Here is a 25061-nt window from a genome sequence, read left to right as displayed (position 1 = left end):
GGGGAGGAGATGAGGAGGGGTTTTCTCAGCTAAGCATGCTCTCATGCTCTCCTGTATGCATTTTTGAGCTAAGGGCAGGAAGTAAATGCTACAGGAATCATTTTCCCTTACTCAAGATGGCCACGGCCAGAAATGCTAGGGGTGATTTTCAAAGCGATTTCTCAGCAAAATAAAGCATGAGGACATGAATGGGGGAGTTTTCTTTGAATAATAAAAATAATTAAATGGTGTTTTTGGTTTGTGGTGCTCAGATGCAGTGAAGACCTGCTTTAACCTGACCAAGGGCCTGACAAAGAAGAGAGAAGTCTCCATGTGGGCCAGAAAATGACAATAAAACACACAAAAAATGGCATATGCTTTACTTGCTCTGCCTGTAAATAAAAAAAAAAAAAAAGGAAAACACAAAAATATGCATAGCAATCCATTACGTTGTTTACCAGGCACCTTTCCTTCAAAAAAAAAAAAAAAATTAAAAAAAATAAACAGCTGTCACTGTTCCCGCGAGATCCATGCTGTGTGGCTTACAAGAAGTTGCACAACTGCTGCTGCAAACTTCCAAGCGGGTCCTTTACTTCTGCACATGCACAACAGAAACCCATTCATTCCTATGCGGAAGCCATCATTTATGCATTCCAGGAGGTGGCTTCTCCAAAGGAATAAACTGACTTTTTAGGCGTATGCACAGCGGAACTGGCCATAGAGTTTGCAGTGACAGCTGTTGGTTTCCCCATCAACAGGACAGCATAGATCTTAGTGGAACAAGGACAGGTATTAAACTGGAGGAGTGGTGGGGGCAAAATAGGATTAAAGTAGGATAAAATAAAGTAAAATAGGATAAAAGAACTAAAGTATTAATATACTGCTATAAATGGCGTGTCAACTCTCCTATTCTGAAAAACATCAACGTTTAAAGACCGCAAAGACTTCCGTGAACTGCATATAATGGTGGACAAAGTTTTGTAGAAGTAATGATGAAAATGAAGGCTGAACAGATAACCTTTATTCTGCTGATAAAATACATTTACCATCTTTAACTTTCTATGAAAAATTCCCCAATTTTTCCTTTTTAAAATACAAAAACGCAAACTAAGAATTGTTTAACTCATTACTATAGAAAGCACAGAGCTTTACTTATTAGATAACTAGCTCAATAATTAAAAGGTTTCAATGGTATCAATATTGTACATTGTTGCTTTCAGAAGAAATAATAAACAGAAATTTGTTCCAGAACAAGGAAGCACATGCTTCTTTTCCAGAAGCTTTGGCTACTTTTTCTGTGGGTTCCAGGAGCCAGGCTCAAATGTGCCAGCAATACTAGTTGGTTCTTCAGAGGCGGTGTGTTTGCTATAGACTGGAGTGGCGGCGTGTCCTTTAATCTGTGTTTTCATTGGATTGATGAGAAGTCCTTTGTCTCCGATACCCTGCAGATGTTTTTCCTGCTGGATAAGATCCTGTGCTTTGGCACATACTTCCTCTCTTACTTGCTCATTCTTCAGGATTTCCTGATATGAAAAACAATATCCAATTAAATATTTCAGATTCATGCGTGAACATGTAATTACATTTAATTTATATTTTGAATGTGAGGAATGCTGCTGGTAACAGTGTAGTTTAAAGTGAACTTCAGTTTGGATAAAAATTTACATGATTTGATGTTGTGTACCCTGAATATTCATCATTTGATTTACAAGTATTAGAAGTTGTCTTTCCACCTTGTATGAAATAAACAATGCATAAGCACTTAAAGCTAGAAAATAAATCTAAAAGAGAAAAAATATTATATTTTTTCTGGGTAAAAAACTTTATAGTTTTCCTGTAGCAAATATTTCAAAGTATCCAATGAACTCTTATATTTTTCACGTATTAAGCCACAGTAGGAGCAGCTGTACTAACTATTCAATGTTAGTACAGAGATCTACCTTGTCGTGCTATTGTGTTCTGACAGGTGGACTGCCCCCCCACCCACCCCCTCCAGAACACTCCGGTCAGCGCTCTCAGCTATTGGCTGCTGCACACACAGGCCCAAGGTCGGCTGTTTTCTATTGAGCCGGTCGATGGTGCCCGACATTCAGGCCATGTAACAAGTCTGTCAAGAACACACCACCATAAAAAATAATGTGCCAATATTGGCTGGTTAAACCCGCCAGTGCTTTTTTCCCCTAACAGAATTGTTCAGCCTTTTTTGGCATTTCAAAATCACAAAAGTAAGAAATATCCAAAGTTTAGAGGTTGGATGAAAGGTTTAGTTCAGTAGTATAGCAGTTAAAGCGGCGTTCCAGTCTGTAAAAAAGATAAAATAAAAGTCAGCAGTTACAAATACTGTAACTGCTGACTTTTAATGTAAGGGCATTTACCTGCCTAGGGATCCTGCGATGATGGCAACCCTAGCTGATTGGTCAATCAGCTTCAGGTGAAGGCACCAGCATCTTCATTAAGGGAAACAGGAAGTGAAGCCTTGCAATTTCACAGCCTGTTTCCTACTGCCCATGTGCGAATCGCGCTGCGCTTTCTGAATGTTCCCGCTGTCTTCTAGGACCTCTGTGTGCCCCAGAAGGCAGCGGGGAGGAGGAGGATGGGTCGGAAATGACGTAAATCACCATGCGGAGATCTTACCATGAATTGGGAGCAGGCACCTGTGAAAACTGGGTACCTGCTCCCCCTCTCCCTCAAAAAGTGCCAAATATGGCAGTGGAAGGGGGGGAGGGTGCGAACAAGCAGAGCTCCCCCTTTTGGGTGGAGGTCCACTTTAAATTGTACATTTATAAAAAAAACATATCTATATAAAATAAAACAAATGTCAAAATAATGAAAAAGGATTACTGCTAATATATTCCAATAGTGATAAAGATGTGTGTGACCTCCCATAAATGTGTCATTTTGTTAGGGGGGCTGTTGAGTTAACACTAAAGAGTGGTATAACCAAAAATTTGTATACTACAAATGGTATCGCTACTGTCACATTCTGGAGGCATTATGAGAGGACTCAGACCAAAAAAAAGATTGCTTACTCTACTGCAAAATAATTTACTTCATCAAACAACCCAATCTAGTTTTGTCCTTTCATATGGTCATGAAAAAAAAATCCTACATTTCACACGTTCATTAAATGCAACTTTCTGCAGGCAAAAGCCTTGGAGAAAAACAAAACTGTGAAATGCAATCTATCCTTTATGTCTCAATGTGGGAGTGAACCCTGGGCAGCAGATCACCAGGGTAGAAGAACTGGCACTTTAGCAATGTATTATTTTAATTGTATAAATTGACAATGAATGGAGCCCGGATTAGTCCTTTCCAAAGCTTCCTCAACCACAAAGTTAGCAACCTTAACCTGACTCCATGAAGCTCCAGTTTTTGCTAGTGTTCTTACATGATGGATGTCTTCTCCTGTTGGAGAAGATTTTTTTTTTATTCTTCACAAGTTTTCATTCTTTGTTCGACTGACACTTCTATCGAGAGCTGACTGCTTATCGCTTTATGGTCAACCAGTACTGCTAATATATTACAATAGTGATAAAGATGTGTGTGACCTCCCATAAATGTGTCATTTTGTTAGGGGGCTGTTGTTACATCCACACAACACAGCATGAGTGTGGTATAACCAAAAATTTGTATACTACAAATGGTATCGCTACTGTCACATTCTGGAGGCATTATAAGTAGTTTCCAGATCTGTTACCCTCGACGTACATCCTGGAAAATGTACTTGGACCCCGCAATAGCAGAGTCCAATCTGAATGGTTTGCTTTGGGCACTGTATCTTGTGTTAAGCGCTCATTGACACTGTTTGCACAAGTGAGCTAGCCACAGGGAGCCAATACAGATCCAGGGCTGTCTATGACACCCAGACCCTGAAGACCCCTTCAATCAAGAGCTGACTTTATTAAAAAAGTGTATCGCACTTACATGTTCCAAGAACCAATTCAGCATAAAACAAATCTAATGTATAATTGGTGATTGCTTGCACTTCCGGGTAATCGTGATGATGAGGATTTGTAACTTCACCTGACTGGGTTCGTCACTAGTGGACTTCTTCCGGGGCGTCCACTAGCGATGAAAACCAGTCAGGCAAAGTTACATATCTTCATCATCGCGATTACACAGAAGTGCAAGCAATCGCCATTTATGCATTAGATTTGTTTTATACTGAATTGATTCTTGGAACATGTAGGCGCGATATATTTTTTTTTTTAATAAAGTCAGCTCTTAAGAGGTTATACACTATTGGCGCTGATCTCTTCATTGGGGTTATATCACTGGCTATGACGGCCTGAGGCTAGAGGATTATTTCCATATCCATGGATGGCCTAAAACGATTCCTATCTTTGTTTTCCATGCTGAATCAGGAGTGAATTAGACACATTAGCCTGCTTTGACCCCCCCGTAATAGGAGGTCTATACTCTGGTAAGAGTACATCTTTATATGTGGTGGTGGTGGAGGGATTTTGTCTGCTTTTGGAATACAGGGTTATCAACTATCATCACAATCTTGGGATTTTCAGTTTGTGTTATGAAATTGACACTGCGACTCACTGTTTGAATAATTTGCCTGTAATGCAACACAAATGTTTATAATTAAAGATTACATTTTACATTTCTTACATTTCCTATTGTGAACAAGAACAAATTTCCATCCATTCTTACAATTACTCTATAGAAGAAAGAACAATATTGTGCATTGCTTGGGAAGATGAGGACATAAAGAACATAATTTGATTGCTTGCTGTGAGGAACACAGACAGTTCAGAAACATTCATACTATTTCTACCAATATTTTTTAAAGTATTTTGGAACATGAGAATTCATAAAGGGAAATCATATGGTATATCTCCATTTGTACCAGTTTGCATAACTGTCCTCATGAGCCTGAATCTTACTAAAACAATGTGAATAGTTTCTATTTGTTCTAAATAAATGGGTCGGTTATCCTCACTTTATTTATATTGTATGAAAAAGTCCACCCAGTGATAGCAATGATCTGCCAGTTACTGCAAAGCTCTAAGGGCTTTACAAAGCAATTTGTTGCTTATGATGGCAGTAAAATACAGAAGGGAGACCAGTCTACATTGTGATTGAAAGAATCCAAACACATTTTGCGTTTTAATTATTATAATTGATCAAAGGTTGTTTGTTTCGAAATTGAATTTGAAAGAAATTAGGGTTGACATTGATTTGGCAACTGTTTACATTTCAGCTGGCAGTAGCACAAAAAAGCGGCTTTTTCTACAGCCTCTCTTGGATGCTCTTTGCTGTTCTGAGCAGAACCCCCGCTGTGGCCTAACTGTAACTTGGTAGTTTTGGATAGATCAAAGCATATTATGATGGGCATAAAGGTATTTGTAGTTCCATATAACTTTGTATGAAGATCTTCCAAGCCGCTGCCTTTAGAGCTGCAACAGCAATCCTCTGGAGCGCAGGCAAGGCCCATTCCCAGCCAGCAAAGTCCAAGCACACTGAAACCGAGGCTGCACAACTGATAATGTACTTTATTTTAGTTTAACCATAAGCAAACAGGAGCCTGTGATCATATGAAACAATCCCTTAAATATAATATATGGCCAAAAGTTTGTGAAAACCAGATCACATTTATTCCAAAACAATGGACGCTAATATGGAGCAGGAGCCTCCTCCGTTTTTGACTATAACAGCCTTCACTCTTCTAGGAAGGCTTTCCACAGGAGTTTGGAGTGTCTTTGAGGTAATTTGTGCTTATTCAGCCAAAAAGCATTTTTAAAGTCAGGTAGTAATGTTAGATGTGAAGACATGATATACATTCCAGATCATTGCAAAGGTGTCAGAGTTTAGGTGCAGGTCACTTAAAGTGAAACTGCACTTCATCTGAGCACCACAAACCAAAAATGCTATTTAATTCATTTTTAGTATTCAAAGCAAACTCACCCATCCATCCATGTCTCCATGCTTTTATTTTGTTGAGAAATCACTTTGAAAACCACCTCAAACATTTCTGACTATGGACATTTGAGTAAGGGCACATGGTTTATGTAGCACTTACTTCCTGAAATCTACCTGTCCTTAGCTCAAGAGTGCAAGCAGGAGAGGGAGTGCTTAGCCCCTCCTTCCCCCCTGAAAATTCCTGGGATGTATGACATAATTTGCCTAGGCCTGAAAATCAAAAAGTAACTGAACACATCTATAAAAAAAAAAAAAAAGAAAAAAAAGTTTCAAACAAGCAAAAGTTATATACTATATCTATTTACTAATGCTAGGATTAAAAGTTGCGAATATTGATTGAGAGAGTGAAGTTCTGCTTTAAGTTCCTTCACACCAAACATGTCCTAATGGAGCTGGCTTTGTGCACCGGAGTACAGTCATGCTGGAACGGAAAAGGGCCTTCCCCAAACTGTTACCAGAAGTTTTGAAGTGCACAATTGACTAAAATCTCTTTGTATGCTATAGCTTTAACCTAAACGGAAGCAAACACCTAAACCTAATTTGGAGTTGCATACTTTTGGCCATAAAGAGTACATCATTAGAGAACTATGGGGGCTCCCATAGCATGCCTCCTAAAGATGCTCTTTGTTTAGGCACTTCTTGTTAGGAGGTGGCACCAGTCATGCTTCTGGTTGATGTTTTGCCTAAATAAGTGCAGGTATGGTTCCCAATTTCAGAAGCTAGTAAAGAACAATGTGCAGTTGAAACCGCAAATGCATGTAGACATGAGGTGGCCGAGAAAGGCTGGAGAACATCAAGATCAATGAAAAAAAAAATGGGAGCTGTTGTATTGTTTATGATAGTCAGTGCTTTAAAAAACAAAGTGTCCTCCAGTTAGGGTTTAGATCCAATTTAAACTCTATCTTCATACATGTTACAGGTTAGTGACTCAAATGATCAAAGCCAGAGGGTTAGCATATTCAGATGGAAAGGTTACTAACCGCTACCTCCATTAAACAGTAAATGCATTATGAGCAACAGGTTGATACTTTTGTGGGAAAATGTTCCTGACCAAACTCCTTTTCCTACCTAATTGGACCTCAACTAAAAAATAAAGATTCACCATGTTAAAGGGACTATCTAAAAATGTGAATTGTGCCTAAGCAGTACCCACAAAGACTTACCTTTGTCTTGAATTCCTCCTGAAAAAGAGCAGTGCATTTTTGGACAGGATGGTGCCTAGGCACTCCTGTGACCACAGCATCATAATTATAAATCTGCAATGTGAGATCAATAGTACTGCTGCCTCTGCCTGCTTGCTAGATTTGGAGTGGGATCTGGCAATGTCACTACTGTGCTGCTCACTGTTCTTCTTGCTGTAGTGGAATCAGTACTTGAAGACCTGCCTTGTATGTATCTCCCTGCTTCACTCATTCTGTTGATCTGTACTGTCTGCACCTCTCCAGCTTCTAATCTAACCCTGTCCCCAGACCAATTCATAGCTCACTCTAAACAAAAAACTAAGAAAAAACGTTTTTGCCAACCATTGTCATGAGGGAGCCTGTCAAATGACAAATCAGGTAAAACTGTAATCAGGTTTCATTTTACATGTCTACCTTCTGAAAATATTTTACTACAACTACGCAGGGAAAAAAGTCAAAGTATTAAGGTGTTCCAGGTTAGCGACACAATAAGGTATATATTACACCAAACCAGCTAGCATCCATCTTCTGAAGGGAATATCAGAAAAATTGAAGCCTCTGTGTTTTTCTGAAGACAGGTTTTATTTAGCTGGCAATCTGTTTAGCACCTAGGTTCAAGTTGGTGTATATAAACAGATCATCAATTTTAGTGAAGGACAGAAATGGACAGATATCTGTCAAATAGAGTAAAAAATGGGGAGAACAGTTGGGACATTGAGTGAGGCAAAGAATAGCAGCTGATACGGTGGTGTATAACAATAACAATAACAATTTATTTGAAACATAGGTAAGCAAAGAATTTTGCATAGAAAAGAATGTGAGTTAAAGACGAAAGCTAATATTACATAGACAGCAGGTAGATGGGTAATACATGGTTATAAACAATAGCATATAAAAGTAGAATGACTGCATCAAAGAAAACAACGCGTTTTGTGCACTAAAATGCACTGCCTCAGAAGCGGATGCAGGACATAAGTAAAACAGCTCAAGGTATGAAGTGGTACTGACGATGAAGGGCAACCCGGAAGCTGTGGGAGCATAGCCAACGGCAGTCCAAGGCACAACTAGGGTCCACTCCAAAAGGGGGTGCCCAACGAAAAGGTAGAAAAATATACATTGCAGCAGCAATGGGCATTGTCTGTAAAAAAAAGTAGAATAAACAGTATGTAAAGTATTGAAATGTGGCTGCTTGCATGGTAGTAAAAAAATATAAATATAAAAACTGGGAAAACCTAATTCGACCACAGAAAAAATAATAAGGATTGTGTGTAGAGTGGGGATGGGAATAAAAGATCAAGGAACGAAAAAAATGAAAAGTGGTGTGGTAGAAAAGAGTAAAAAATGTGAGAGAAGTAAAGGAAAAGAAAAGGAAAAAGAAATTGGCGCCAAAGAAGTTAATCACGCCAACCAAGGACAAAAGGCAGAGAAGGTCCCTCTGGACGGAAAGTATAGTGTGACCATGGTTAAAGAGCCATAATGTGATAAATGTAAAGACTAAATATATGAGTAAGAGGCTCATGGTCATAAGAAAGTGAGGAACCAAAAATGAAAGGGTGTAGAAATAGCGATGTGCAAGAAAATAGCCAAGTGCAAAGTGGAAAAGAAGTGAGCGAGAGTTAAACAAAATAAAACCATAATATGATATTGACGCCACCAAACGTGATATGGACCTCGAAGGATGAGAAACAATGACAAGAATTGAAGGGAAGGGTGAATAAAAGACCAAACAAAAGTGATCGCCTAATGAATCCTAGGTGGTGGTGGAACCATAGAAGCGGTCATAGGCATCCCCAGGAGGAAGGGTACATAGGACTGAATGCTCCCCCAGAAGTGTTGTGTGTCCAGGGCATGCCGACCAGATGCTCCCAGCATCACGCCAGCGTGATAAAAGCGAGAAGGGTCAAGGTGGAGAGCAGCCAACACTGCCAAAACCAACAACCGACTCTCTAAATGCACGCTGCTGATGAAATGTTCGCAGCCGACACCTCGACGTCAGGCGCAAGGCGTGGCGCCGATGCGCAACGGAAAGGCCTACCCAACCCCCCAAGAAAAACAGGGGAGAGGGGAGGCACTCCCTGGTACTGTAGCAAAAAATCAGCCCCATAAAACCAGCTCATGTAAACAGAGATGGACAGTCATAAATAAGGGGACAAAAAAATATTGGAATACAACATTCTAGACATATCAATTATATACATGTGAACTGATAGTGAGCAGTCCGCATCATCAATGATGACAGTGAGACTGGGTCTGTCCACTGTCATCAAATTGATGCACCAGCTGCAGTCAAATGCCTCCATCCCTAATCAGTGTAAATAGAGGGGGGAAAATGGGAATTTAAATGACAGGGTACAAACGGACAGGCATCTCCATCCCTATATATTCAGGAAAAAATGGGGGAGAACGGTTGGGACTTTGAGTAAGGCAAAGACTAGCAGCTGGGTTTTATTCACCCTTCCCTTCACTTCTTGTCATTGTTTCTCATCCTTTGAGGTCCATATCACGTTATGGTTTTATTTTGTTTAACTCTCACTCACTTCTTTTCCACTTTGCACTTGGCTTTTTTCTGGCACTTCGCTATTTCTACACCCTTTCTACTTTTGATTCCCCAGTTTCTTATGACCATGAGACTCTTACTCATATATTTAGTCTTTACATTTATCACATTATGGCTCTTTAACCATGGTCACACTATACTTTCCGTCCAGAGGGACCTTCTCTGCCTTTTTTCCTTGGTTGGCGTGATTCACTTCTTTGGCGCCAATTTATTTTTCCTTTTCTTTTCCTTTACTTCTCTCACATTTTTTACTCTTTTCTACCACACCACTTTTCATTTTTTTCGTTCCTTGATCTTTTGTTCCCATCCCTACTCCACACACAATCCTTATTATTTTTTCTGTGGTCGAATTAGGTTTTCCCAGTTTTTAAATTTATATTTTTTTACTACCATGCAAGCAGCAACATTTCAATACTTTACATACTGTTTATTCAATTTTTTTTTACAGACAATGCCCATTGCTGCTGCAATGTATATATTTTTCTACCTTTTCGTTGGGGACCCCCTTTTGGAGTGGACCCTAGTTGTGCCTTGGACTGCCATTGGCTATGCTCCCACAGCTCCCGGGTTGGACACATATTTTTCAGTTACCCTTCATCGTCAGTACCACTTCATACCTTGAGCTGTTTTACCTATGTCCTGCATCTGCTCCTGAGGCAGTGCATTTTAGCGCATGAAACGCGTCAAGCTTTCGTTGGCGCAGTCATACTACTTTTATATGCTTCACCTAACTGTATGTATGTAATAGTGCTTTTGTTTGTAACCATGTATTACCCATCTACCTGCTGTCTATGTAAAATTGGCTCTAGTCTACAACTCACATTCTTTTCTATGCAAAATGCTTTGCTTACCTACGTTTCATATAAATTGTTATTGTAATACACCACCGTATCAGCTGCTAGTCTGTGCCTCACTCAAAGTCCCAACTGTTCTCCACCGTTTTTTACCGAATATATAGGGATGGAGATGCCCGTCCATTTGTACTAGGTACAAGGTGTCTCATTTAAAGTCCCCCCCCCCTCTATTTTCTGTCAATTAGAGTAACCACACATGGCCGTTTCAGGCATCATCTGCAGCGCCACCACCACATCTCTTTCCTCTCTAGCTATTTAGGTTGCGGGAGAATCTTTAGTGTTCTTACATACAATGCAGGAATATTATAATATATATATTCTCTCTCCCTCCTCCCCTCCTCTGTTACACACAGAGGTCGGCCTTGGATGATTCCGTGTGCGGCCTCCTGTTTGGTGCTACTCTTTCGCGTCGAAGGCCTTGTAGCGCATGTCTCCGCCCCCTACCACCTGGGGGGCGGCTTTGTTCACTCCACAATCTACTGGTCCCATTGGCCGCTGCATCGCACATGCGCTGTGGACTTCGCCGGGTGCGCATGCGTCGGTGTTCTGTGGCCACATTTATAGAGCCCTCACTCCCTGCCACACCGCTAGTTGCTCAGGGAAGAGACAGATGACTCCAGGCATATTTTACCACCATTAAGGTATTTTCCTGTCACCTACTTACCATACACATAGGAGAAACTCTGGCACAATGCCTGCTTATTTTTAACTATGATTGTTACTTTATTTCAGTGTCTGGCTGCCGTGTATTGTGAAGGCTCATAACATCACCACACTGAAGACTGTGGGATATTTTAGCAATATACTGTACACCATCTGCTACCATGTGTGCCTCTAATTCTCTTGATTTGACACACGCCTTGGTCAAACAAGGTATATGTCCCCTTTTTTTGTCATTCTTTCCAGCAAGTATTTATCTGTACCCATTTCAGATATTTTCTGAGATGTGGTACTATACCTGTGGTAGTACATTGTTGTCATGTCTTGTGGGTGATTTGATTGATCATTCATTATGTCCATTTATGGGCTCTTCTAGGGACCTTTGTTGAGACAACTGGGACCATCCTTTATTATGATTTTTTGATTCCGACATCTTCTTTCCCCCTTATTCTCCCACTGGTATACCATTGGGTCCATTGACCCCACCGCTATGTCAGTGGCCTTTTTTAATATGGTATGTACTCATGTAGTTCATAAGGCCACAACATGCAACTTTTTTCAGCAATTATTATGTTACAAGTGACCGGTATGTTTTTTGAATTTTATTTGCATTGTATTTTTTATTACAGGAAATCTATGTATGCACATTTTTTTCTACACCTACACTCCTGACGAAGGGTATTTCCTGAAATGTGTTGGAAACAAGTGCTTTACCATACATGCCACAAATAGGATAGGTTCTCTCTCTATATATATTTTTATAAATATTTTGTGTACTATTTCTCTTTTAATGTATGTCTACAATAGGTTTTTTTTTTTTTTTCAAGAAAATAAACTTTTATTGAGCTGAAAAAGAACATGATAAAATACAGTTTGGGAAACACAGTTCCATACAGGACAAAATGTAAAAATTCACATACAAGCAGATCACGATCAATCATAAGTGCAACTGTAATATAACAGCCATAGTGCAAAGATCAGAGCTCAATCACAGTATAACTGGGATAGAAACAAAACTATCCGAATTAAAGAATAGTGTACATTTATGAGGAGGGAACAGGGGAAAAAACAACTGGGAAATGGGGAAAGGGGGAACATTTCCACTGGAGAAAACATAGTATCATGCAGACAGCATCAGGAGAGCTCAAAAGGCTCATCCCATCAACAGTCTGTCCATCACCAACCGGGAAGGGGCCCGAGACGGGTCATCCAACCACAGCTGCCACATAAAGTAAAACTTTTTGTGAGCCTTACGATGTTGATAGGTAACTTTTTCTCTAATCAATAAATTATTGACTTGTTCGATCCATTGCGCAGTCGTCGGTACACGGGAGGTAATCCAGTATCTGGCAATCAATTTACGAGCCACATACAGTAGTCGAAGGACCGCCGTATGGGCATGCGGGGTTAGGGTTTCTTCCTCCAGTGCACCAAGCAAACACACAACCGGATCCTTAGGCAACCGAAAATGATAAACTCCGGATATGGAATCAATTACCTCGCTCCAATATCTGAACAACTTGGGACATCGCCAAAGCATATGAATTAGAGTGCAGGGTAAGATATATCCGAGATATCATACCCCGTTTATCAGTAGATTTAAACACGTCTAGCGTCAGGGCATGTTCCGTCAGCCTAAGTGGAGCCGTCCGGGACTGTACAGAAATGGCATGTCGCAACTGCAGATACTTAAAAAAGAAATGCCTGGGAAGAGCATATTCCTGTTGGAGTTCCTGAAAGGACTTCAGCACCCCCTCCCATCGAAAGATCTGCACAAAAAATGCAATGCCCCGCGACTCCCAGCCCTCCACTCCCTCCAACCGAGACAACTCCTGATAATTGGAATTCCACCACAGCGAAGTGCCATGGAAGAACCCCTTAATTCGGAGCATTCTCCGTACACATTGCCATAAGATAAGGAAGAGTCTGATTGTCGGGAGCGAGGTCTGCAAGTGCGTGAACCCCGCCTCCAGGTGCGTAAATGCTGTGTAAGGGGAGTTCGGGGGTACTAAGAGGGCCCGGATGGGGTCAACCCGATCCTGGAATTCCCAGCCGCCGAAGTGCTGTACCTGTGAGGCAAGAGTCTACAATATGTTTACATGATTTCAATATGATCTATTAATCATATAATTTTATGATATAATTGTGGTGTTCAATTTGCCTTTAAAGTCCCGCAACCCTTAAGGGGGTTTTTCCCTTTTTTTGTTGTCACATACAATCCAGGAATATTGGTTGTACATTATACTTGATGCAACCACTGACCGAAGTGGCTTAGAGAAGTGGCTGTGGGGAGCCAGTCACACAAAAGAAGGGAGCCTGTCTAAGTGAGGAGTAGGTGACCATTGTAGTGTGAGGAGGCCCCAGTTCAAGATCATTTTTTCCTGCCTGGAGTGGGCCTTTAAAGATTTGGAAATATATGTCTGTATATATGTCTGGTCCAAATGAATATTATCCTATTAGCTTCACTAACAGTTGCAACGGCTGTGTGCGCCTTATAAACTGTATGTAGCTTCAGCTCCATGCACAATACAGCGCTTGGGTTCTGGCAGTGGGACAGAGAATTATCGCCCCACTCCTGGAACAAACTCTAGCTGTACTGAGTGCTGCTCATTCATTCACAGGATGGAAGTCTCCACCCCGCTGCAAGAACACTGTGATGAAGCCCCAGATAACAATAGAAACCTAACAGGGGTTCTAATTGTTCCCTATATCCAAAAGTAAGAAACAGACATACACTTTATGGTTAAAACTGATGATGTCCCACGAAAAATGCTAATTCAGAACAAACATTTAAAACTAAATTCTTACATATAAAAATACATTTTAAAGGCCAACTCGAGGTTTTCCAACATTCCTAGTCCTTTCTCTAAAGCCTACTTTATGATCCCGCCATCCCCACATTAAAAAAAATGTACCGTTAACAGCTCCCAGTTCCAAGGGACTTTCGGCTGGTCACTTGATGAGTGGGGTCTTTCCTCTCCTTTTCTTTTTTTTTAAATCAAAGACAAAGTTTATTGAACACAATTGAAAGTTCACAGGCTTCAATTCAACAAGACTCCCTTACAAAGAGAGTATAGGCATGAACCAACAAATACATGGCATCTTCAAGAAAGCGCATTCCCAGTAAAGTAAGGACATCTACATACCCAAGCATGGTAACACGAGCACACATCAAGGACCTGCTCCATAACCAGCAGACAGAACAGACAGGGAGCTATTGGAGTAAGCGATCCATAATAAGATCAGCTGGTGCCAGGCCTGGCTGCGCCAGCCACCCAGCCCATATTTTTTCATATCTTAGCGGGACACCTCTGTGTTGATAAATTAGGCGTTCATACCGTAGGGTAGCGCCCATTGCCTTCACCCACATCTCCAGCGAGGGAGGGGACGGGGACGTCCAGTGCTGCAAAATAAGCTTCCGGGCCTGAAAAAAGGACCTCGACAACGCCAAACGCACGTTGACATCAGGCGAGTAGTCCTCCACCATGCCAAGGAGGCACGGCTTCGGATCAACCGGCACAGAGAGGGAAAAAGCAGCATTAACAGTCTGGACCACCGCCGTCCAATACCTGTGGAGCTTGGGGCAGCGCCACAGAAGGTGAATGAGGTCTCCACAATCTCTACTACACCTGGTGCACAAGGAGTCAGCTCTAAGACCCATCCTGTAAAGGCGGAGGGGGGTGCGATGGACCCGGAGGAGTATGTAAAGTTGAGAGAGTGGCTGCGCGACTCCCAGGGAGCACGTACGCACCGACTCTAAGGCCTCGTCCCACTGATCATCACTGAGAACCCCTACATCCGCCTCCCAGCGAGATTTAGCAGGGTTAGGAATTTTTTCCAGGTAAGCTGTTAACAACATAGAGTAGCATTCCGAAATAAATCCCTTGGTTGTAGCACAGCGCCTCATCATAGAAAAAACTGGTGTTGGGGACAGTTCCGGGCTCAGCAAGGAGGGCTGGGCCCGGACTGCATGCCGCAGCTGTAAATATGAAAACTGCATAGTCGGAGGTAGGGTGTAGGCTGCACTAAGCTGGGCAAAGTCTAGCAAGCGTCCCTGGAGGAACACCTGCTTAAGGTGAGTAATTCCCCGAGCTCGCCAAGTCGCCGCACACGGCAGCCCGGCCAACTCCGGATACGTCAGATTATCCCATAGTAAACTATATTCGGTAAAACCGGTAACCCCCCTGTAACTGTTTCGCTTTCGACCAGATTTTATGTATCAATCTATAAGTAGGAAACAATTTGTTAGACTTCAGGAAGAGCTGCGATTCTAATGCCTCCGGGACCCCGCGTGCCGCCACCTCATGGAGTATAACCTGAACCGTAGAGTCCCCAGTCTCCCGGTCCTCCCCACAAAGGGCCTTCACCAAGTGTTGCAGCTGCGCCGCCAAATAATAGATCCAAGGGTTCGGGAAGGCCAAGCCTCCCCTATCCTTGGGCCTGTACAGTTGTTCAAGGCGTATCCTGGCAACCCCGGACCTCCACAACAGGGAGCGGAAGATGGAGTTCACCAGACGGAACAACCTCAGAGGGATGACCACCGGGGAATTATGTAGGAAATATAAAAGTTGGGGCATAAAGATCATCTTTACCAAATTAGCCCTACCCGCCACTGAAAGCCAAAGTTTGGACCAGACGGCCACCTTGTCCCTGAACCTCGTCAAAAGTGGGAAGAGGTTCAGGCGACAATAGTCGGTAATGACAGCGGAAATCACCACCCCCAAATATTTGAACTGTTGCACTATCTGCACCGGGCAAAAATCAGACAACTGGGGATCCACCCCCCGGTCCAGCGGCAACAAAGCCGACTTGGACCAGTTGATGGTCAGCCCCGAGAAGCCTCCAAATTCCGTAATTATGCGCATCACTGCCCGTAGGGATGGACCTGTGTCACCCAGGAGCAATAACATATCATCGGCATACAAAAGTATCTTTTCCTGCAGTGTCCCATACCGAAAGCCCACCACCGAGGCACTGGCCCGAATCCTCGCTGCCAGGGGCTCTATGGCCAGAGCAAACAGCAAAGGGGACAGAGGACATCCCTGCCTAGTCCCCCTCTCCAGGAGAAACGGTGCCGATTGCCTGCCCCCCTCCCTTATAACCGCACGCGGGGCCTGGTAAAGAAGGCGAACCCATGCCACAAACGTGGGGCCAAAACCAAATTTCTCTAACACCGCCCAGAGGTACCCCCACTCGACACTGTCGAAGGCCTTGTTAGCATCTAGGGACAAGAGGGCCCTGGAGCCCACATTGTCCGCTCTACTCTGCATGTTCACATAAAGCCTGCGGAGATTGACAGCTGTAGACTTGTTGGGCATAAATCCCGCCTGATCATCATGAACAATGGTAGCCACCACTAGATTCAAGCGCCGAGCGAGCACCTTGGCCAGAATCTTGACATCAGATTGTAGCAAGGATATCGGTCTATAAGAACCAGGATCTATCGGGGGCTTGTCAGGCTTCAAAATTAAGGTAATACTGGCCCCAGACATGGACGAGGGTAGGCGACCACCGCGCAGAGCCTCATTAAAGACCCGCAACAGTCGTGGTAGCAATGTGTCAGGGAAGGACTGGTATACCTCCATGGGCAATCCGTCATCCCCCGGGGCCTTAAAGGTGGGAAAAGAGCTGGCAGCCTCCCGAAGCTCCTCCAGGGTAAGAGGGGCATCCAATTGGCGCTTATGCGCTGCAGATAAAACGGGGAGATCTACTCCCTGGAGGTAGTCCATCAATTCCAGAGCAGTATAGGACGCCCTAGAGGCATAGAGCTCAGTATAGAAGCGGACCAGCTCCTCCATAACCTGCTCCGGAGAATTAACCAGGGTGCCCGAGGGCAATTTAAGGGCCCCTATAGCAGGAACTGCAGGGTGGACATTAACAAGTTTTGCCAGAAGGCGGCCAGTCTGCTCCCCCTCTTCATAAAATGTAACCTTAGAGAAAAACCGTTTGCGTTCCGCTCTATGCGAGATAAAACTAGTCAGGGCATCCTGGGCAGACAACCAAGCCGCCCGAGACGCTTCAGTGGGTTGGCCAATATACTCCTCCTCTCGCTCCCTCACATGTGCAGTCAAGTGAGCCTCCCATTCCCTAGTAGAAGATTTAACCTGGTTAATCACATCAATGAACACCCCCCTAAGATAGCATTTAACCACTTAAGCCCCGGAGGATTTGGCTGCTAAAGGACCAGGGGTTTTTTTGCGATTTTTTACTGCGTGACTTTAACGGACAATTGCGCGGTCGTGCGACGCTGTACCTAAACGAATTTGACGTCCTTTTTTTCCCACAAACAGAGCTTTCTTTTGGTGGTATTTGATCACCTGTGCGATTTTTTGATCACGCGCTATAAACAAAAAAAGAGCGTAAATTTTGCAAAAATAACAATATTTTTCACATTTTTTTATATGAAATTCCCCAAAAAAAAAAGTAAAAATCAAAATTTTTTAACATTTTTCGGCCAATTTGTTTTATGCTACCTATGTTTGGTAAAAAAAATCGCAAAAAGCGTATTTTGATTGGTTTGCGCAAAAGTTATCGCGTTTACTAACAAAGAGAAAGATTTTTGTCATTTTTGGTGTTTTTTTTTTTAACGCGTAATGGCGGCGATCTGCGATTTTTTTTTCGGTACTGCGACATTGCGGCGGACAGATCGGACCCTTGACTGACATTTTTGACACTTTTGGGGTTACCTGTGACATTACTGCAGTAATCAGTGCTATACATATGCACTGTTACTGCAAAAATGACACTGGCAGGGAAGGGGTTAACTTTATTGGGAAGGGAGGGGTTAAGTGTGTCCTAGGGGCGTGCTTTCTACTGTGTAGGGACATTGCTATTGGTGTAAAAGCAAAGATCAACCGTTCTACATAGTAGAACGGTCAGATCTTTACTTTTACACAGGGAGAACTGACAGGCAGCTTGTTTACACAAGCTGCTCTGTCTTTCTCCCTTCACAGGAGCGATCGTAGTGTGGCCGGCGGACATCGAGTCCGCCGGTCACACGCACTGACTTGCCTGTGAACGAGCCGCGGCGGGCGCGCGCCTCGGCGGGCGCGCGCCCGCTCGCTATAGGCTCGCAAGTCAGTGACAGGCGAGTGACGTACCGATACGTCACTCTGCCTGGCCGGGGCTGACCGCCGCAGTATATAGTCGTGCGGCGGTCGGCAACCGGTTAAAAGCATCCCATTGAACCAGCCTATCAGGATAAAGGTCATCATCCAAAAAGAATCGGGACATAGCTCTAGGCAAATCACTATCAGGGGGAAAGAGTTTCAACCAGGAGGCATTGAGGCGCCAAGGGACCCGTGATAGGGACGATTGAGGCCCCAACTCCAGCCAACAGATCAGGGGAGAGTGGTCAGAAATACCCCTGGGGGCATATTGAATTTTAGACACCGCTGCTAAGGAAAAAGGGGTACCCAAGCAGAGGTCAATGCGGGACAATGACCCATGCGTTTTAGAGTAGCAGGAAAATTGTGTAGCAGCAGGGTGCCGGACCCGCCACAGATCTATCCAGGACATCTCTCCCAAAAAACGGGCCAACGGGGTACCCCGGGTGCCCGGCCCTACACCGGGAAGTGGGTGTCTATCCCTTGCAGGATCTAGCACCCCATTAAAATCCCCCAGCACAAATAGCAGCGCTCGGGGCTTGTCCAAAGTGAACCTCACCAGCTCCCTCAACACGTGAAGCGAAAAGGGAGGCGGGACGTACACCATGGCAATTACACAAGCACGTGAATATATAGTACAGTACAAGAATACAAATCTACCCTCCGAGTCACACAGTTTAGAAATTTCCCGATAGTCCACTGATCGATGAATCAGAATACAGACCCCCCTAGAGAAGGAGGTATGGGTAGAATGGTAGATCTGTTGGGCCCAAGCATACCGCACACAGCTAACCGTGTCCACAGTGAGATGCGTCTCCTGCAGGCCAACAATCGCCGGGTGATACTTGCGCAGAACAGAGCTCACCATAGCCCGCTTGAGGGGATCTCCCAAGCCCCGGACATTCCAGGACACTAAAGGTACACTAGACATATTCCATAGAGTGCATAATTACAGTCAGGGTAAGGAGTACAAGAGAAAAAAATAGAAAAAGAAAGGGTATTAAACATGGGTGCAGCAGGACTCAGCCGCACGGGCCCCACAGCAGACGGGAAGCAGTCCTCCTCCAGCAGATGCCAGCAGCAAAACAAAAAGCGAAGCCTGTGTGTGATATAAAAATAGAAACGTGTCCCAGAGTTCAGACATCCGGGTCCAGAGAAAAAACAGAGAAGGTAAAAAACAAAACGGTGCCAACATGGCACAGGAGACATCCGAGGAGTAGGCAACGTGCACACACACTCCAGCCGGGAAAACAGTAAACATCGCATAACTTTGGCATACTTCACCATCACAGGAAACATAGAGCCATCCAGCCATAACAGGCTAACGATAAAAGGCCTCCGGTAAGGCAAATAGAGACCCTTCCAACAGGTAGGTAGTAGGAGAGCACCCCAACAGTCAAGGTAACCTCAAGGATCCGCTCCCTCACGCTGTCGAGCCCGCAGAGACGGCTCATTGACATCCAGCCATTCCGCAGCTTCATCCGCGGTCTGAAAAAAGTGAGCTTGCCCGCCAGCAGTTACTCGCAGCCGAGCGGGGTACAGCATCGCATAGGGCAGGTGGACCTTCTGCAGGCGTTGTTTGACTTCATGGAATTTAGCACGTTTCTTCTGCACCTCCGCCGAAAAGTCCGGGTACAGAGACACCCGGACCCCATTAAACTTAATGACGGCTTTCTCCCTGGCCAGCCTAAGGGCCTTCTCACGGTCACGGTAGTGCAGGAGACGCGCCAGCATAGGACGTGGTGCATTGCCCGGGATGGCCCGGGAAGGGGTGCGGTGGGCACGCTCAACAGCAAACAAGGGTGAGAAGGCATCCCTGCCAAAGATCTCCAGCAGCCACTGTTCCACAAACTCTGTGGGGTCCCTGCCCTCCGCTTTCTCTGGGAGCCCCACAATCCTGATGTTGTTACGCCTCAGCCGGTTCTCAATATCATCAGTTTTATCCTGTACCGCCCTGGCCAGGGATGCAGTAGCCCGAGTCTCCGTGATAATGGAGGGTAGCCTGTCCTCAACCTCGCTTATGCGACCCTCCACCGCAGTGGTCCGCTCCCGCATTTTCTGAAGGTCATGCCGGAGCAGGGAGACCTCCTCTGTGAGCCCCCCCAGCTTCTCCTCCACTTTGCCAACAGAGGCCGTGCACAGCTGCACCGCTGAAAGTATTTGGCCCAGGGTGGGCTGAGAATCACCATCCACCACCTCCCCGTTCACCCCCAGGTCCATGTTAGCAGGGGCATCCGTACCAGGCAGACTAGGTGAGGGATCCGCTTCCAGGCCGGGCTCCGGAACCAAAGCCGCTCCCCCCTTGCCACCATCCTGCGGGCCCGCGGCCTGGGCAAACGTGAGCTTCTGGGCATAATAAAACATGTCCTTGGTGCCGTCCTTGCGGGGTTTGCCAGACTTACCCCCAGGATCCTTGCCCTTGTCCGTGGCGCGCGGCGTCCCCTTCGGCGTGGAGGCCGCGGCGCCATGTTGGATTTCCATGCCGGCAGGGACCTCGCGGTTATTCCGGGTGAGCATCGTGCGGATCGAGGCGTAGAGGATACCGGTGGATTCCCCAGGAGGAGAGGAAGACGTCGGTGCCGGTTAAAGGTAAGGTGGATACCGGAGGAAGGATCAATGAGCAGGGTAACAGCGGGAGCTCCGAGATGCGCGTCCGCTCACATGCCTTGCTTGGCCACGCCCCCCAGCTGACTTCCTCTCCTTTTCAAGTGCAATTGGTCTTTGTTAATGATTTCCTGGGGTCACAGAAAGTCAATTAAATAACAATTATTTAACCTTAGAGAACTAGTGATGGGTGGCAGGGCAAAGTGTCTGCAAGGGACAGCCCTACAGGGAAGGTGAGGTTTGCTGCAAAGGCTGTACTTTTAATTTTTCACATCTGCTGGGAATTTTTTTTTTATTCCCAAAACTATGAGGTATCAATAATAAAAAAAAGCGGTTAGCTTGTGCCCATCAACATTCAGACTTGCAAAATGAAGGACCAGCAATATGAGACACAGCTAATGAATAGAGTGATTACCTTATCAGTGTGCAATTATCTTTTGTTGTCCAATCATAGGCAGAGGCAGGCTGTGATGAAAGCTGTATACTGGTAAAAAAGCTAGATCACTGACCTAGATAAGACTATTTAGGAGGGGTGCCTTGATTACAACTGGATCACAAGACTGGCTGAACACCATTAAAAATCCTTTGTCAGGTAAGACAATTCCAAAATACACATTTCAACTATTTAGCTGCATTCATGATCTTCAGCTTTAACAATGCATTTAGCCATCCTTTTTTAAAGAGGTTGTAAGCCCCCCCCCCCCCCCCCCCGTAATGTTTGTACCTATGGAGAAGCCTATAATAAGGCTTCCCTATAGGTACTGTAAATATCTCCTAAACCTGCACTGTTTAGGAGATATTTACTGTATACTGCGCCCATGACATCATCAGCGCATGCGCTCTAAAGAAACAGCCGCCCGTGCTATTTCTTCAGAGCCCTGTGCCGTGACCAGCGGCTCCCAAGCACATGCACGGGAATGACGTCACGCGGCTCCGGCCAGTAGCACAGTCGGAATCCGCAGACCCGGAAGGAAGACTGGCAAAGATGGATGTGGCCTCCAGCGGGGACGACGAGGGCTTCGTTTGGAGGTGTCACATAATGTGCTGCTATGCAATGCATACCAGCACATTATGCCTTTACTTTCCAGGTAAAAAAAATAAGAAAATACAGACTTTACTTCCCTTTTAAGCTATACAGTGTATGAAATCAGTCATATGGCACATAACCTCTAAAACAGGAGGGGAGAGGAAAAGATGGAGAGTGATTGTTCGCTTGCATGTAATTATCCAGGATCCCTGACCGGTCTTGGAAGTAATACTATATCACTAGTTCCGGACAAAATCACATCTGACACACAGAACATTTCTGCAAGCATATTACAGTGCCAGCCAATATCCAGCTACATCGCTCTTTAATTTTTTGGCATCAGCATCAAAGTATTCTGGCATATGCTAGATGAACAGTTGGCTCCCGTTATCTGTTTCACTATGTTAGATGCAAGTAACTAGATTTACTCTGGTTACAGTCTAATTCCTAATTACTCTTACTCTGATGTGATCAAGGCTCAGGTGAAGCTTAGATAAAATCAGTAAAAGGGGGAGATGGTGTTATTTTTAAGCTTTCTCTAGCTATAACAGGGACTAAAGCCAGCCATAGAGAATATAGACATTTGACTGGTTCAGCAGGGACAAGCCGAATTTCGATCTATCTTTGGACAGGCTGGTTGTACAAAAGTCGATCTCTAGATCAAATTCTGTACAACTAGCCTGTTAGAAAATTTTCGCTCAATCAATGGCGCCAGCTATAGCAGGCTGTGCTGATGAGTTTTCGGATAGCGGGGAAGTCTCTCCACTGTCTGAATACAATACCACTGTGGGAGGGATGCTCCCCCATCCACCTCAAAAGTGTGGATGGGAGAATTGATTATTTTCCTTCATTTAACAAAAGAAAATAAAGCATGTATGGCCTGTCTAAACCCTCACAAAGTAGAAAAAATACGCTTATTTCTCCACCGTGGCTTCACCAACGGTTATTAGAGTCTCCCGGCAACATAAGATGCAATCCTGGGTATCGATCCAAGTATTTTCTGGCTTTGGTGTGCGTGTTGACGCCACCAGTGTGAAATCTGCCCTATGCGTTTCGTCACAATTTACATAATTGGGGGCGCATCCCTGGTGACCATTGGTGAAGCCACGGTGGAGAAAACTGTTTCCATCTAGAGATGATACATTATTCTATACAATCTTCTTGACTCTTTCCTAGTAAAGAGTCCACATATTTTGGTAAGAGGCCATTTTGTCTAACGGTGAAGGTACACTTGGGTATTGTATACTCTGGATTGGAGCGATTTTGTCACATCAGATTTTCTCACAAATTTGGACTTATTTGGGACTATTATTATATTTAATATATATCTTTTTTTTCCTTTTTATATATTATTGTCACATTTGTGCTTTATTGTAGTCACTTTCTGAGCATGGAAAAGTCTGTTTTATATAACAGCATAAGAAAACCCAAATGATGATTAGAAGAGCTAGAATACTCACCTCTTTGGGGGCCCATTGCTCTTACCTCTGCTTTGTTCCAGCACTGCAGCCACCATCAGAATCTCCATCATTCAACACTTCTGAAGGGGATTACTGCCATTTCAATGGCCCCATGCTGTAGTTACCTTAATTTGAACTCTATATAGCAGCTATGAGTTACGTAGGGGGTCGAGGAAAGGGTCCAAATTGTGTGGTGGGGAACACAGGCATCCAACACTGTATAAAATACTGAAGAGTCTGGTAAAGTTTCCAGTGCCAGAAGAGAGCAAAGATACGAGACACAAGATACCGACTAAGTGAGTATAATACCTCGTACTGCAGAAAATCATTTGTATTTCTTTATGCAGCTGGCAGTGTCTCCAACTGCAAAACAAAATGTCAGGTCACCAAGCTTGCGGTACCAATTGGCAGGGCTGTGTAAATCTTTGGACTGGTTGTAGAGATCTACAAATCCTTTGGCAGATAAAACAACTCCCTTGTCTTTATGTAAAAACAAACAACACTCTAAGTTGGCTACTATGACCTCCTCCTCTCCTACTATTACTTTTTTTTACAAAATGTTTATATTCCTCACATTTTTGCTGAAAAAATAAAATGGCAAAATTTAAAAAAAGAACTGAATCCCTTTATGGTTCTAACTAGGTGCCAGGTAGTGCAAGGAGTGTGCGCTATGTTTAGCTCCTGTCATACAAACACCGTGGAGAGGTAATTCCAAAACAATGGCTGCAGGTGCGCAATCTAATCTCATTATTTCTTGTAGGAATCACAATACCCAAACTATCTCTACAAACACCAGGGATCCTGATTGTTGGAGGTTCTCATTTAGAAATGTTAATGTTATTAGAAAAATAGCATTTTCAAAAGTGCTTCCAGAACGTTAATTAGCCCCGACGCTAGCTGTGCTTATCGTTCGTGTCTCTGCATCAGCCAGCTCCATTCGTAGGCATTTTAGTGATAATTTTGCTGTTCCATGCTAGTCATTACCAAACGTTATATCACTTTATCACCGACAACTAGAAATGCACAAGAGACAAACAGGCATTACATTAAAATCAAGGATTTCATAAACTGTATGATTGCCAGACAGCAAAATGCATATGTACAGTATAACTGGTAGAATAAACAATTCCCTTTCAAAAAAAAAAAAGAAATAGAAAAATAAAATATATCAATACTTTTGGAGCAACCATAAGAGCAAGGGAGGAAACAACTAGTATTTTATTTATCGCCAGAATGGAGATCTTATAGATTCAAAAGCTAAAAAAAAAAAAAAAAAAAAAAATTACAGCTGGGCTGGGCAATTCCAACATGGGACACAGCTTATGAGCTAAATGTGTTCATTGCTTTTATACATAGTGCTTCCTGATAAAGAGAATGGCATAGTGCTTGTTCCGTGCTGCCTCAGAAATCTTGACTATTGGACTATGGACTATTCTCTGAAAATGAATTTCAGTGCAAACAATATACCATCTATAGGTTCCCATAGCTAAGAATCAACAGTAATCTAATCAGAAGACAATCACATGGGAGGACACTGACACCACTGGCCAGCCCCCCCTTCCCCAACTATGAAACAGTGAGCATAATTACCATCTACCAGCACCATGAGCATCTACTGCCACCCTCCTCTCACAGACTGTTCAAGGACCTAAAACTCAATCCTGCTACATGCATCCAGGGCCCTCATCAGGGGGAGGGGAGG

At 43.9% G+C, this 25061-nt stretch overlaps 1 protein-coding gene across 1 annotated transcript in view; it reads right to left on the bottom strand.

Moving 5' to 3' along the window:
- Nucleotides 1–1140: 1140 nt before the first annotated feature.
- Nucleotides 1141–25061, bottom strand: part of NDUFAF2 (NADH:ubiquinone oxidoreductase complex assembly factor 2) — a 256094-nt gene continuing 232173 nt past the window's right edge. The window contains exon 4 of the mRNA XM_082255356.1: nucleotides 1141–1502. Coding sequence (XP_082111482.1) covers nucleotides 1266–1502 — 237 coding nt within the window. The 3' untranslated portion in view covers nucleotides 1141–1265. The remainder of the gene's footprint in view (nucleotides 1503–25061) is intronic.

The sequence above is a fragment of the Pelophylax lessonae genome, assembly GCF_965119305.1.
Source record: "Pelophylax lessonae genome assembly, chromosome: 1".
Classification (NCBI taxonomy): domain Eukaryota; kingdom Metazoa; phylum Chordata; class Amphibia; order Anura; family Ranidae; genus Pelophylax; species Pelophylax lessonae.
The sequence above is the reverse complement of the archived record's forward strand: the minus strand, read 5'-3'. Positions and strand labels throughout refer to the sequence as shown.